At 34.2% G+C, this 13,176-nt stretch overlaps 2 protein-coding genes and 1 long non-coding RNA gene across 3 annotated transcripts; 2 read left to right on the top strand and 1 right to left on the bottom strand.

Annotated features, from left to right (window-relative positions):
* Nucleotides 1-1,064: 1,064 nt before the first annotated feature.
* LOC110637933 (protein NRT1/ PTR FAMILY 5.6) lies at nt 1,065-7,926 on the top strand. The gene is given in 5 exon segments (XM_021788318.2): nt 1,065-1,273; nt 1,357-1,577; nt 6,360-6,480; nt 6,483-6,831; nt 6,916-7,926. Coding segments are annotated over 5 exon segments (1,782 nt in total). The 5' UTR covers nt 1,065-1,149; the 3' UTR covers nt 7,883-7,926.
* On the top strand, nt 7,924-11,343 carry LOC131182280 (uncharacterized). The gene is made up of 2 exons (XR_009150561.1): nt 7,924-7,985; nt 11,176-11,343. It is a non-coding gene; the product is annotated as an uncharacterized LOC131182280 (long non-coding RNA).
* Nucleotides 11,344-11,556: 213 nt separating this feature from the next.
* On the bottom strand, nt 11,557-13,164 carry LOC110637934 (RING-H2 finger protein ATL54). The gene is made up of 2 exons (XM_021788319.2): nt 11,823-13,164; nt 11,557-11,789 (listed from the first exon to the last, which is right to left on the bottom strand). The coding sequence occupies exon 1, from the start codon at nt 13,039-13,041 to the stop codon at nt 11,914-11,916; it is 1,128 nt and encodes a 375-aa protein (XP_021644011.2). The 5' UTR covers nt 13,042-13,164; the 3' UTR covers nt 11,557-11,789; nt 11,823-11,913.
* Between the last annotated feature and the right edge of the window lie 12 nt (nt 13,165-13,176).

Below are 13,176 nucleotides of genomic sequence, written 5' to 3'. Positions count from 1 at the left end.
ATACTGATTGCATATAGCTTAACTTTGAATCAACTTGTCAAAAGAGTTATTTTGTTCATATTTCACATTAGTCAATTTAGTTGAACCTAGCTGCAGTTTTCAAAGGTTTTGAGCAAGAACCGAAAATTGTTTTTAAGTCCAATTCACCCCCCTCTTGGACATATTTTGGGACATCAGTAAATAACATTTTTACATCATAATTTTATTACCTACCGTCTGTCCATGTATAAATGTGCTGTGTAAATGATAATTTATGAATCAATGATATTTTTCAAAGAGTGAGTGGATTCACAAATTGGGGACACTTGGACCATTCAACTATGTATGTCAGGTGAGAGATCCAATTATCATCTTGCCTCTTTCAAAGGAAACTACTTGGAAGCGTTAAGCCTAGCTTCTTTTGGCCTTGCTCATCAGTCAATGCAATCTGGAAAGATGGGCTCAAACTTGAAGGTGCTGGTGACCTTGAAAGAAACTGCCGGGCCTGTTTCGTGAAAGAGACGGAGAAATTTAGCAACCACCCTAAATTTTTCAAGGCAATAATTTACCACCTATTAAGTGATAATATGCTAATAAAAATATTTAATATAATAATTTGCTCAAAATTTTAAAGTAATGATTTCCATAAAAATCTCAATGTTATAGTTAGAGTTTTGTCATCTAACACATTTTTAAACAACGAACATTAACATTCCCGAAAGACTAATGGTATAGTATTAGTTAGAGTTTTGTCATCTAATTTTTGACAAAATCTTTTCATCACAAAAAATTCATCATAAAATTTTTAAAAATTTTTTTTTGCCTCTTATATTTATACCCTTAACTCACACTCTAGGGATAAAATATATAATTATCTCTTATATTTTAGATTTTTTTTTATTTTTAATTATGATAAAAAAATCGTCTCTAATTCTAAATAATAATTTAATCAGGAAAAAAAAAATATATTAGTCTCTTATAATATAAAATAATTATGATTTGAGGACCATAAAAAAAGTTGGTCCCCAATAATTGTCCTTATACTCACTTTACTCACTTTTTTTGCAGTGAAATAAGGACCAAAAAAATAAACTTGCTAAAGTACTGTTAAGTCGGCTGACCTTCAGTTTGTATAGAAGTCTTTTAGCTTTTCGCTTCAATCATCAGGTAATGAAGAGCTCCTTCAGCACATTTTGGTCTTCGATTCTCGACTTGCTCCACGCTTGCAAGCGTCGAGCAAAGGAGTGGGCTCAGTATAATATCTCTTTTTGCAAGCCTGTTTTCTTCATAGCAGGTACATACTTATTTTGCAATATGCTGTGGATTTTTCTTTGGAGAAAAAGATTAGTTAATGTTGGGTTGCGCGAATTGGTCTAGGTTTGATTGTGAGCCATGCCTTTGTGGACACTGCCGTGATATCAATTTTTATCTCATATATCATCGATGAGTGGAAGCATAAATCTCTTCCTGTAGCTGCAGCAATTGTGAACGTACAAGAAGGCATTTCTACCATTTTCAGACTTATCGTAGTTCACATAGCAGATGCCTACGTAGGTCGCTTCAAAATCGTGGCATGCACCACTTCTTTATACATACTTGTAAGTTCTCCAATATCTCTGTTAATTCTAGTGTTTGTTTAGATAAATTTATTGTTAAATTGAGACATTATTAATTAATAAAGCCCTTTAAAAATTATTATAATGTACCCTGTTTTGGAGAGGTAAGAAAGAGAAGAAATAGGTTGGAGAGGGACAGAGAGGTGTGCTTGGGGAGGGAGTAAAACAATTGAAAAAACAAAAGGAAAGCTTCCAGCTTTATTTGTTTTTTTTTTTTTTTTTTTGAAAATTGCCAAAAAAACGAAAATCTTTGATAATTTTTATAATTCTACCTTATCCTTTTTTTTAATAATTCACCCTAACTTTTGGCACCGAATTAATTCTATCCTACTATCAAAATCACGTGTTAAACTTAACAGTAACACTACGGTATTATGTCTAATAAGCATTATAATATCTAATTAATCACTAATCATATCCCTAAGTTACCCTAATATCCCTAAATTAAAAAAAAAAAACTCAGAATCTCTAATTCAAAATCGATTCTGCTCCTTTGACTCATTCTTCTTTTGCTTGTTTTTGCTCGCGGAAGAATGAGACAAAAGAGCATAATCGATTTTGGGTTAAGAGATCCTAACTTTTCTTTTCAATTTATGAATTATTAGGGTAACTTAGGGATAGGGTTAGCAATTAATTAAAAATCATAATATTTATTAGACATGATGATGTAGTGTTAGTATTAAGTTTAACAGTTGACTTTGATGATAGAGTAGAATTAAATAGAAAGCCAAAGGTTGGAGTGAAATTGTTAAAAAAAAGGATGAGTAGAATTGTAAAAATGACTAAAGATTGGGGTTTTTTTTTGGTGATTTGCCTTTTTATTAATTGTTTTATTTTTAATTTTTATATAAAAAGTAAATATTATTTTAATAAATACTGTTATAATAATTAATATTTTAGACCATAATATTTTTATTATAAAAATTCATATTTAATTTAAAATGAAATTAAATTTTAAATTAAATAAAAATTACAATAAATTAAATAAAAAAGTTACAATATAAAATGCAGTTAATTTTATTTTAATAATTATTTGGAAAAAAATAAATTATTAAATGTAAATGTCATAAATTTTTTTTAATAATTATTTAAAAAAATAATAAATTGCTAATTGTAACTAAGCATTATTATTAATTTTTCCTCAATTGTTAATATTATAAAGTAATTAATATTTATTTGATAATATACTGGTTAAATCAATATTGAACTCCAGTTGAATATTAACTCTTAAATCCTTTACCTTCACTGGTTCAATGATCGAATTGAGTTTAAAAATCTTGTTTACCTCAATTAATGTGTGCATTTGGTCGATATTAATTTTATTCATTATATGTCTAATTAATTTTAGGCTAAATGACAAAAAAAAAAAATTCAAATCTTTATATCAATTATCAATTTTAACTAGGGATGGCAACATGTTGAATATTTGCGGATATTTGATTTGACTAATCCTAATGGGACAAGTTTGGAAAGTAAATAATCAGGTTTGGGACATGTTTGGATTTTAGTGATAATACTCATGGAAAGCTTGGGTTTGGATAAAGCGATTTCGCGGATACCTTACCCATTGTATCCCTAATTTTAATCAAACCTTTTAATTTTATCAATTTAATCATAAAATTTTTATATTGTTTTCAATTTTAACAATTATATTTAATTAAAAATAATTAAACTCATTAATTTACAAATTATTCAAATATTTTTATTTATATATTGTTAATTTTAGCTCATCTATTTAATTTTATTAATTTGTTCAATAATTTTAACAACTCAACTCAACTCAACTAAGTTTTTATCCCAAAAATTTGGGGTCGGCTATATGGATTCTCTTTCTCCACTCTAAATGATTTTAGGTTAACTCCTCGGAAATGTGTAATGCTTCTAAGTCATGTTGTATTACTCTCCTCCAAATCAGTTTAGGTCTACCCCTTCTTTTTTTTCTATCCTCTACCCTAATGTGCTCTACTTGTCTAACTGAAGCCTCCGTATGCTTACACTTCACATGACCAAACCACCTGAATCTCCCTTTTCTCAACTTATCCTCAATTGGTACCACTCCTACCTTTTCTCTAATACTCTCATTATGGACTTTATCTAGTCTAGTATGGCCACTCATCCATCTTAATATTCTCATCTCCGCAACTCTTATCTTAGACACATACGACTCTTTCAGTGCCCAACACTCACTACCATATAACATGGCTGGTTATATAGCTGTACGGTAAAATTTTCCTTTCAAATTATTGGGAATCTTGCGATCACATAAAACTTTCGTGGCACGTCTCCACTTCAACCATTCGGCTTTAATCCTATGACTAACATCCTCCTCACATTCTCCATCTACTTAAAGGATTAAGCCGAGATATTTAAAGTCATTACTTTGGGACAGTATCACTCCATCCAAACTAACTCCTTTCCTATCACCAGTTTGGCCTTCACTGAACTTGCAATACATGTATTCTATCTTCGTTCTACTTAACTTAAAGCCCTTTGACTCTAGAGTACTTCTCCAAAGCTTTAGCTTTCTATTAACTCCTTGCGTCTCATCTATCAGAACTATATCATCCACAAGCATCATGCACCAAGGGATACTCTCTTGTATGTGTTTCGTTAATTCATCTAAAACTAATGTAAAAAGGTAAAGGCTTACAGCTGAATCTTGGTGTAATCCAACTAAGATAGGAAAATCTTTTGTGTCCCCTCCCACTGTGCGCACAATAGTAGTTGCTCATTCATACATGTCTTTCAACACTTGTTTGTACCTAATAGATACCCCATTTTGTTCTAACACTCTCCATAAGACATCTCTTGGAACACTATCATAAGCCTTCTCCAAATCGATAAAAACTATGTGTAAATCTTTCCTAGCATCTTATATTTCTCCATCAAGCTTCTAATGAGAAAGATCACTCCATAGTTGAACGACCAGGCATGAAGCCAAATTGATTGGGGGAGATAGAAGTATCATGACGTAATCAATGTTCCACAACTCTCTCCCACAACTTCATAGTATGGCTCATGAGTTTAATTCCCCTATAATTTGAGCAACTCTGTATGTCTCCCTTATTTTTAAAAATAGGTACTAAAATACTCCTCCTCCATTCATCAGGCATTTTCTTTGAATTTAGAATCTTATTAAACAATTTAGTTAACCATGCCACTCTCATATCTCCCAAACACTTTCACACTTCAATTGGTATTCCATCGGGTTCACAGGCTTTACTCACTTTCATTTTTTTAAGTGCTTCCTTTACTTCTAAAGATCTAATCCTTCTAGTATAATTCACATTCTTTTCTATTGCTCTATAGTCTATATTCACGCTATTACCATTTTGACTATTATTAAAGAGATCATCAAAATAATTTCTCCATCTTTCTTTAATGTCATCATCTTTCACCAACATTTTTCCCTCTTTATCCTTAATGCACCTAACTTGATTGAGATTTTGACATTTCTTTTCTCTCATCTTTGCTAATCTATAAACATCTTTCTCCCCTTCTTTAGTTTCAAGTTTATCATATAACTTTTCAAAGGTCTGCGCTCTTGCTTGACTAATTGCCTTTTTTGCTTCTTTTTTCGCTATCTTGTACTGCTCATATGCCTCATTATTATCATACTTAGGTAATTTCTTATACCATTCTCTTTTTCTCTTCACTGCCTTTTGTACTTCCTCATTCCACCACTATCTCTCTTTTGAGAGTGATCCATATCCTTTAGACTCTCCAAGTACTTTTCTAGCTACTTCTTTAATCTTCGATGTCATCTGTATCCACATATCATTGGCTTCCATATCTAGCTTCCATGCTTTAAACTCAAGAAGCTCATTTTTGAACTGCAATTGTTTTACTCCTTTGAACTCTCACCACTTTGTTCGAGCTACACTATTTCTTCTAACCTTACTTGAATTGTTCCTAAATTTAACATCCAAGACCACTAACCGATGTTGACTTGTTAAAGACTTTCTCGGAGTGACCTTACAATCCTTACATAGAGCTCTATTTGTCTTCCTGGTTAAGAGGAAGTCAATTTGATTTTTATGTTGCCCACTTTTGAAAGTCACTAAATGTGACTCTCTTTTTATAAAGTAGGTATTTGCTAGTGTTAGGTCGTATGTCATAGCAAAATCCAGAATGTTTTTTCCCTCCTCATTTTGGTTGCCAAATGTAAAACCTCCATGAACATTCTCATAGCCTTACCTATCACTTCCTACATGTTCAATAATATTAACATGTTTATTAATTTTACCAATCTTTCTATTCATAAAAAATTAATAATTGAATAAAAAATTTAATATTGTAATCTTAATTTTAATTTTTCTTTCTCTTTTTCTATTATACTTTTAATTCATATCTTTCTCATCATTTTATCTCAAATTTAAGGCCAAACAAATGAAAAAAAAATTCAAATGTTTAAGCATGAAATATTAATAAATAATACAACAAAAATAAATCTAATTATAACTTTCAAACAATAATTATTTGATTCAATGAAATATTATTTTTATTTAATTTATTTAAGAATAATAATAATGGTTAATTATAATTGCCAATTTATTTTTTTTTCAAATAATTAAAACAAAATTAATAACATTTTATATTGTGATTTTTTATGTATTTAAAATTTAATTTAATTTTAAATTCAAAATAAATTTTTAAATTTCTTACTTCTCTGTAGCTTTTTTTTTTTAGCAGATACTTCTATAGATACGGTTTATTATAGTATTTTTACTTAATCTCGTTTACGTTATGTCTCCAATGATTTAGGGATTGGTGCTGTTGATTTTTGTTCATCAGTCTGGATCATTTGGATTATTTGCCTCATTGCTAATAAAAGTGGGCATAGCAGGTCGAGGCCCTACTCTCAAAGCATTTCTTTCTGATCACGTAATCAAACCTACAGAAGCAACATAAACAATGTTGTTAACGAGGAGAAAGTTGAGGACTGCACAAATTTGTGGTGGCGTGTTGCTTGGTCTCTGGGTGCTGCGATAAGCGTGATCATTTTATCACTTTACAATCTTAACTATAAAATAGTTTTCATAGTTTCAGCAGGAGTGATGGGAGTTGCTTATGTATTGTTTTGGTCTGGCATCTTCTTTTACCACCCCTGTAGACCAACTGGGAGCCCTCTTTCCATTGTCTATAGAGTTGTTACAGTGGCTGTGTTGAAAAGACATCTAAGTTACCCTACTGATAGCAATGAAGTCCTTCTGTTCCCTCACAATCCACTCTTCAGGTTCTTCAGATATGTTGGTCTGTGTATGCGAGTCTCTCTTCCGCTCAATGGAAAACTAATTATTGATAAGTAATTTACTTTCAGGTTCTTAGACAAAGCTGCAATTCCTGAAACTTCCAATCCCGACAAAGAAAGGCAGCAAGGGAGACTTTGCACAAAAGAAGAAGTGAATCGAGTGAAGAAACTTCTAGCATTGCTACCCATGTGGACAAGCTTACTTGTCTATGCCCTTGCAAAGGCAACAGGCTCCACTTTCTTTATTGAGCAAAGTGACGGCTTCGACCCTATTGAATTCTTTGGCTTGACGTTGCCCATAAATGCTTTCTCAACACTTGCATCACTGGTAAGTTTCATAGTTTCATACTTGTTCAGTGCCTTGATTCCCAAGCGGTGGAAGGAAAATAAAGAAAAGCATGAACTTGTTACTCTCTGGAGAATTGGTCTGGGGATGGTGTGTTCTATATTATGTTGTGTTACCGCTTCCAAGGTTGACGAGGTTCGCAGATGGAACTATATTCATAAGAAGATTAAAATGAGCATGTTATGACTATTTCCACAGTTTACTTCGTTAGGAGTCATGGAAGGGCTGGCTCGTGATGGGCTAACTGAATTTTTTTACAGTCAAGTAGATGAATCTATGAAGCATTATGAATCATCATTGAACGATTGTATGCTGGGTATTGGAAATTTCTTGAGTGTCATGTGCGTGTTTGCGTCCAAAAACTGGTTTGGTGATGCTGTAAACGAAAGTCGCTTGGATAAATATTACCTTATGCTAGTGGCGCTAAGCTGGGGTAACCTATGCTTTTATGTGCTGGTTGGGTTAGCATATGCAAGGAAAGAAGCCCCTCCGCAGGATGAGGAGATGGATGAGGTGGATATTGAACTGGGTGGTGCAGAGTATGTGACCCGTTCCACCTCCACAACCCCTACAACCACCAATATTATGATGGATAATAAGAATCTGCGATCGCGCTCCCTTGAAGTTAAAGGATATAGTGGTGATGTCAACAACAAGAAGCTTCTCTTACGCTTTCGCACATTTAAATGAGTAATGGTTAGGAATCATTTGATTCAGTTTGTGTCTTCAAATCATAGATTTAGTTTCTACAGCTTATGTTGAATTTATTTAGTAGGCAATTTAATGTTGTAAAGTTTTATACTTGTATTTCAAATGATATAAACATTGGGGCGTCCTCTACTAACGACGCGCTACATCGGAGCCCGGGTGTAGTGAGAAATATGCAAGGGTGTAGGGCGTTCACCAAAAGCGACGCCCCATGCCGGCGCCCGTGTGTGGTGTTAAGTGAGCAAGGGTTCCCACATCATGGACGGGTGTGGGTAAAGAAGTTAGTCCATAGGACAGATGGTAGAACAGATAGTGGAACAGAACACAAGATAGACATAGAAAACAATAGAAGATATCATAGAAAGAGACCAATTAGGAAGGAGCAGGTTATGAGGAGGATCAGAGTTGGTACTTGGAATGTTGGATCACTTACAGGAAAATTAATGGAGCTTGTGGATACCTTGGAAAGGAGAATGGTGAATATTGCTTGCATTCAAGAGACTAAATGGGTAGGAGAGAAAAGTAAGGAAGTGGGTAATTCAGGGTACAAACTGTAGTTTACCGGAAATGAGAGAAATAAGAACGGAGTGGGCATAATCATAGACAAGACATTGAAAGATGCAGTAATAGCTGTGAAAAGAGTAGGAGATAGAATTATACTAGTAAAGCTAGTACTAGAAGGAGAAACAATAAATACAGTTAGTGCTTATGCCCCATAAATAGAACTAGACAGTGAGAGTAAACAAAGGTTTTGGGAAGATATGGATGATTTAATCCAAAGCATACCGAATGAAGAGAATGTTTTCATTGGTAGAGATTTGAATGGACATGTAGGAAGTGATAGACAAGGTTATAAGAATGTTCATGGAGGTTTTGGTTTTGAAAGTCGAAATGAGGAGGGAAAAAGCATCCTGAATTTTGCTATGGCATACGACCTAATGCTAGCAAATACTTACTTTATAAAAAGAGAGTCACATTTAGTGACTTTTAAAAGTGAGCAACATAAAAGCCAAATCGACTTCCTCTTAACCAGGAAGACAAATAGAGCTTTGTGCAATGATTGCAAGGTCATTCCAGGAGAGGCTTTAACAAGTCAACATCGGTTGGTGGTCTTGAATGTCAAGTTTAGGAACAATTCAAGTAAGGTTAGAAGAAATAGTGTAGCTCGAACAAAGTGGTGGGAGTTCAAAGGAGTAAAGCAAATAAAGTTCAAAAATGAGCTTCTCGAGTCTGAAGTATGAAAGCTGGATATGGAGGCCAATGATATGTGGATACAGATAGCATCAAAGATTAGAGAAGTAGCTAGAAAAGTACTTGGAGAGTCTAAAGGACATGGACCACCCTCAAAAGAGAGATGGTGGTGGAATGAGGAAGTACAAAAGGCAATGAAAAGAAAAAGGGAATGGTATAAGAAATTACCTAAATGTGATAATAATGAGGCATATGAACAGTACAAGATAGCAAAGAAAGAGGCAAAAAAGGCAGTTAGTCAATCAAGAGCACATGCATTTGAAAAGTTATATGAGAAACTTGGAACTAAAGAATGAGAGAAAGATATTTATAGATTAGCAAGGAGGAGAGAAAGGAAATGTCAAGATCTCAATCAAGTTAGATGCATTAAGGATAAAGAAGGAAAAGTGTTGGTAAAAGATGAGGACATTAAAGAAAGATGGAGAAATTATTTTAATGATCTCTTTTAATAATAGTCAAAATGGTAATAGCGTGAATATAGATTATAGAACAATAGAAAAGAATGTGAATTATACTAGAAGGATTAGATCTTTAGAAGTAAAGGAAGCACTTAAGAGAATGAAAGTGGGTAAAGCCTGTGGACCCGATGAAATACCAATTGAAGTGTAGAAGTGTTTGGGAGATATGGGAATAGCATGATTAACTAAATTATTTAATAAAATTCTAAACTCAAAGAAAATGCCTGATGAATGGAGGAGGAGTATCTTAGTACCTATTTTTAAAAATAAGGGAGACATACAGAGTTGCTCAAACTATAGGGGAATTAAACTCATGAGCCATACTATGAAGTTGTGGAAGAGAGTTGTGGAGCATCGACTACGTCATGATACTTCTATCTCTCTCAATCAATTTGGTTTCATGCCCGGTCGTTCAACTATGGAAGCGATTTTTCTCATTAGAAGCTTGATGGAGAAATATATAAATGTAAAGAAATATCTGCACATGGTTTTTATTGATTTGGAGAAGGCTTATAATAGTATTCCAAGAGATGTCTTATGGAATGTGTTAGAACAAAAGAGGATATCTATTAGGTACATACAAGTGTTGAAAGATATGTATGAAGGAGCAACTACTATTGTGCGCACGGTGGGAGGGGACACAAGAGATTTTCCGATCTCAATTGGATTACACCAAGGATCAGCCATAAGCCCTTACCTTTTTACATTAGTTTTAGATGAATTGACGAAACATATACAAGAGAGTATTCTTTAGTGCATGATGTTTGCGGATGATATTGTTCTGATAGATGAGACACGAGAAGGAGTCAATAGAAAGCTAGAGCTTTGGAGAAGTGCTCTAGAGTCAAAGGGTTTTAAGTTAAGTAGAACGAAGACAGAATACATGCATTGCAAGTTTAGTGAAGGCCAAACTGGTGATAGGGAAGGAGTTAGTTTGAATGGAGTGATACTGTCCCAAAGTAATCACTTTAAATATCTAGGCTCAGTCCTTCAAGTAGATGGGGGATGTGAGGAAGATGTTAGTCATAGGATTAAAGCCGGATGGTTGAAGTGAAGACGTGCCACGGGAGTTTTATGTGATCGTAAGATTCCCAATAAGTTGAAAGGAAAATTTTACGTCATGACCATACGGCTATGTTATATGGTAGTGAGTGTTGGGCACTGAAAGAGTCGTATCCGTCTAAAATAAGAGTTGCAGAGATGAGAATGTTAAGGTGGATGAATGGCCATATTAGACTAGATAAAGTCCGTAACGAGAGTATTAGAGAAAAGGTAGGAGTGGTGCCAATTGAAGATAAGTTGAGAGAAGGGAGATTGAGGTGGTTTGGTCATGTGAAGCGTAGAAATACAGAGGCTCCAGTTAGACAAGTAGAGCACATTAGGTTAGAGGATAGAAAGAAAAAAAAAGGGGTAGACCTAAATTGACTTGGAGGAGAGTAGTACAACATAACCTAGAAGCATTACACATTTCTGAGGACTTAACCCAAAGTCGTTTAGAGTGGAGAAAGCGAATCCATATAGCCGACTCCAAATTTTTGGAATAAAGGCTTAGTTGAGTTGAGTAAGGTTTTATACTTGTATACCTCATCTGGTTTTATCAAACATTTCTGGATATCCCTACCTTCCTCATCTGTCAAGATATGTTGCAGAAACCTTTTGTCAGGTGGTGGAAGACAATTTAGCTGCTTTGACACCCAATTTATTGTTGAAATACAAATATGCAAAGCCAACTCATCCCAAGAGCACAGATGGATATGAAAAGAAGCATTGCCTAAACTCATTCAACTAGTACAGCTTATAAAGACCTAAAATGATAAATTATCCAACAAACCCAATGCAAATGAAAATATTAAACGTTTTCCTTCACAGATATATATGGTTCACATTAATTTTCATGAATCTAACCCACATGTTTGTGAGCAACGTTGTATTGCACTATAATAAGGGTTTGATCACACTGAAATTTTAAAGCTTTTGTTTCAGGATCATGTTCAGCTCTAAAAATTGCATATTGTTCACTGAACTACAATTAAAGCAAATAAATTTCTGAAACTATGAATGTAGCATAAAAGAATAATCACTTGCAATAACAAAAGTTTTTACTTACAATTACATGGTATTGTAATAAATACATCGTCATCCGCTTTCCGATCCATAGATCATAATTCTTATATCTTTATTAATACAGTATTTGATGGGCATATGCAGTATATAAAACTCTCAGCTTATGCAGAAGTTTGAAAAGAACTCAATTTGCAGATTCCTTCCCTCGAAAAAAGACACCAAAAAGGAAAATTTAAAGCATCACAGAGGAAGAACAGAGTTTCTGTTCCTGCTATACCTTGTCAAGAACAATTTCCCCCCACAAGAAAGTGATCTTTTTAATGAACTTGGCCCAATTTGCAAAGACCTCCCAATAGAAGAACTAGCCATGAATTTTAGCAAGCTTTGATTGATACCAACTCTCTTAGGAAAAATTCCCATATTGGATTCAGTCTCTTTTACCAATTCTCTATCTGAAATTCGATCAGAATCTATTGCAGGAGCATTAACAAGAGCCTGACTGATCTTGAAAGCTGATAAAGAATCTAAAGAAACAGATCTTCTCATTGGCTGTATTATCCCTTCCTCCTCACCATTCAAGTCCTCAACTCTCTTTCTTCTATTCTCATCGTGGAATTCCTCTTCATCCGCTGTTCCAATACTCAATTCACCATCTCCACTTTCAATTTCTCTCTCAGATCCTCCATCATTCTCCGGAACTGCAATCCGAATTTCTTCTCCAGTACTTGTAACTTCACCAATACCCTCCGATAATGTTGCTCTAGGAGGAGTTGCAATGATAGGGGCACGACACATAGGGCAATTAGTATGCGATCTAAGCCATGTATCAATACAAGGGATATGAAAAGCATGGCTACACTTGGGTAAAAGCCTAAGAGTCTCATCTTCTTCAAACTCATTTAAGCAAACAGAGCAATCAGTTCCTTCAACAAGCCCATCACCTCTCTTATACTTACAAACTGTAATAGAATTAATCACCGATGGCTGCAACCCAACAGTGTTTATATACCAGATAGGATGGTCAACCACAGGACCATGATCCTCAACAAGAAACTCGTCATGGGTTTCATTTATTTGTTCTTCTGATCCTCTCCTTCTTGACCCAGAATAGAATTTGAAAAACATAGCATAGCAGAAAACAAGAAAAAAAGCTGAGGCTAGTACAAGACCTGTAATCAATAACTTGGTGGACCTTGTATGGTGAATTGAAGGAGTGAGAACGAGTTCACATGTGCAATTGGACTTGCAATACTCCAAATATGCGGTTGGGCAATAATATTCTGCATCCTCTGATAAATCACAAAATTTAGAACAGAATAAAGTTTGATTGTAAGAATAAAGAAACAGCTTTCTGAATTGCAAAGCCATCACAGAGGAATAGGAAGGATTGCAATCTTGGATGTGAAAAATAAGAAAAGTATTAGGGGTAAAAAGAGAGGAAAGCTTGGTCAGGCTCTGGTAGGCAGGTAAAGAGAAAGAGAGAGAGAGAGAGAGAGATGGCAA

The sequence above is a fragment of the Hevea brasiliensis genome, chromosome 8 (genome assembly GCF_030052815.1).
Source record: "Hevea brasiliensis isolate MT/VB/25A 57/8 chromosome 8, ASM3005281v1, whole genome shotgun sequence".
Lineage (NCBI taxonomy): Eukaryota > Viridiplantae > Streptophyta > Magnoliopsida > Malpighiales > Euphorbiaceae > Hevea > Hevea brasiliensis.
The sequence above is the reverse complement of the archived record's forward strand: the minus strand, read 5'-3'. Positions and strand labels throughout refer to the sequence as shown.